This window comes from Egretta garzetta, unplaced genomic scaffold (assembly GCF_000687185.1).
Source record: "Egretta garzetta isolate BGI_Z169 unplaced genomic scaffold, ASM68718v1 scaffold403, whole genome shotgun sequence".
Taxonomy (NCBI): domain Eukaryota; kingdom Metazoa; phylum Chordata; class Aves; order Pelecaniformes; family Ardeidae; genus Egretta; species Egretta garzetta.
Window position 1 is genome coordinate 408,707 of NW_009259240.1, and position 2,391 is coordinate 411,097.

Consider the following 2,391-nt stretch of genomic DNA (forward strand, 5'->3'; position numbering starts at 1 on the left):
AACAAAGCCAGATATCAGTGAAATTTTAATGAAACATTTAGAATTTTTTTTCTTACTTCTTTATAGGAAAGAAATGTTTTACTTTTTAGCAAAAATCAGTGTCAATAGACAGTGACAGGAGTTTTAAAAAAGACAGGGAAAGGGATCAACCTGAATATGAAAATGATGCGCACTGGCAAGAATGAAATAAAACATGTATTCTGTTTCTTAGTATTAAAAGCTATCATACTCCTTTATACAACATTATTAAATCAAATCAGCAACTTCACCTTTTTGAAAGCTTTCACAAGTTTCTTCTTGTCATAATCATCTGCAATTCCCTGAACAGTTGTTAGCGTCTTTCTTCCGTTTCGTTGCTGGATCCTTATATGAATGTAATCCTCAGTCCCCGCCGGGAGTAAGTCGTCACCCTTTGTTGCATCAGCAAAGGGGTCTGCAGGAAGAAAAAGATTCATGTAATTCTCACAAAGGAAAACACCCAAGCTCAATAACTAACAGATAAGTTTCTCATTTCACAAAGAGCTTTATTTAGTGGATAATCTTGCTGTTTTCTCCCTGATTAAAAATATGCTGTTGAAATCGGGAGTACTTTTTTCTACAGCTGTTTTAAGTCTCACTAGCCTACTAACTCAGCATAGCACTCAACTATCACACATTCGGTCTCTTCAATGCCTTCTCAAATATAAATAATTTTCAGCTACAGTATCAATTTACTGCACTATTTATTGCAAACTATAAATCCTGAAGCTCTGAACCTGAAAACAGGGTTCTGAGAGAACATAAAGTGCATGTAAGTTTTAGACAGCCACATGCATTTTAAGTGAAATACGGAAGGTCATATCTTTCATCAGATCAACTGATAAGTACAGACAAATAAAAAAAAGCTCTTGTACACACGCTCCTTCACAGGTCCAAAACAGAGATCTTATACTGTGACAGCTACCACACTACCAGTGTTTTAAGACATGAATGTAATTCTTGGCTACTAATGTAAACAAAACATGGCAACAGACCCTAACAGATGTCAGAGGCTGGCTGTAAACCAGCACCCCTCTGCCAGTCAGTAGTTTTAGGCAAGAATTGTAACAAAATTCATTTAGTAACAAAAAAAGCCCCCCAAATTAATTTTAAATGTATCTAGCACAGGTGAAACAGGATGGCATTTAGGAAGAAGAAGGGTTTCTGGGTTATATTTCTTATTCTCCATTCTCCACAAAAAACATGCTTAACACTCGATTAAGAAACTTGATAGCCCTACAAGTTTCCTAATCAGTAGCTCCACATAAATCTTGAAGCATGAATTACTTTAAGTATTTTTTTAAACTAATCATAAGTAATTTTTTTATACTAATCAGAATCATATTGAGGAGCCCCATCTTCAGAAAGTGTAGGTTCAACAGCCACGCAAGCTACAATTTCCCAAACTTCCATCCAAAACTCAAAACTAAAAAACACTGATCAAGTTTTGCCATCCGCGCGAAACAAATGCCCCAAAAGAGTAAAACTTCAGCAGAAACAGGAACAGAAGTAGTTCAGCTGCAGACAGGCTGACCCTTGTAGAAACACGAATGACAAGAGCATTAAAGGCACTGAAAGCATCATGAGGATGCAAGAACCACAGGAAGGTCATACAGCACTGGGAAGCTTGACTGGCTTAATTTCTAGTTAGGCATTTGTTAAAATATGCTGAATTTCACTGTGCCCCACAACTTGTGGGGCAAACACTAGAAGAAAATTTCAGTCAAAGAAAAGATGAAAGAAAAAGGGGACTTGGGCATTAAGATCACTTGGCAGAGTTTAGGATTCTAGGTTGGAGATAAGCCAGCACTGTAGGTGTTAACATTGGACTGCTCCAAACAAATCCTTTGGGCAGCACCTTTCTAAGCACAGGATCAGCTCCCAGATCGTGATTAACATAACATTCTCATATGGCTTATATGTGCAGAAGATGAGAGACAAAACAGACCAAAAGCCTGGCAACATCATCATATGAAGTGTTAACTTGCTCACTTCTGTTGCCTACAGATAAGGAAGGTGGAGGACCATGGCCTAGCATGATAAACTTCCCTGCTAATACAAGAGAGATGACCTACCGTCTGTATAGCTCAATCTATAGAAACAATACCCTTTACAGGGGATATATCACGTTTTGGGACATTGGCAAGGATAAGATGAGGCAGCAAATCAACGAGCAATTGGAGCCGGGGAGATGATTCCCTTTCTTAGCAGAGGATTCGAACCCTAGACTCCCTCTGCCCACAAAGATTACAACTTTGGGACCGCAGAGCTGACAGAGAAGCCCAGTTTGGGGTGCTACCACAGGCACCGCGGCCAACAGCGCGGCGCGGGGTGTGAGAGCCCAGTGCACGGCAGCATCTCCTACCGGAGCGG

The 2,391-nt window shown here is 39.7% G+C and overlaps 1 protein-coding gene across 1 annotated transcript in view; it reads right to left on the minus strand.

Annotated features, from left to right (window-relative positions):
• The window catches only part of EIF1B (eukaryotic translation initiation factor 1B), a 2,056-nt gene extending 1,586 nt beyond the window's left edge, over positions 1-470 (minus strand). Inside the window, exon 1 of the mRNA XM_035891595.1 lies at positions 270-470. Within this exon, the coding sequence (XP_035747488.1) occupies positions 270-455 (186 nt within the window). The 5' untranslated portion in view covers positions 456-470. The remainder of the gene's footprint in view (positions 1-269) is intronic.
• Positions 471-2,391: the final 1,921 nt, after the last annotated feature.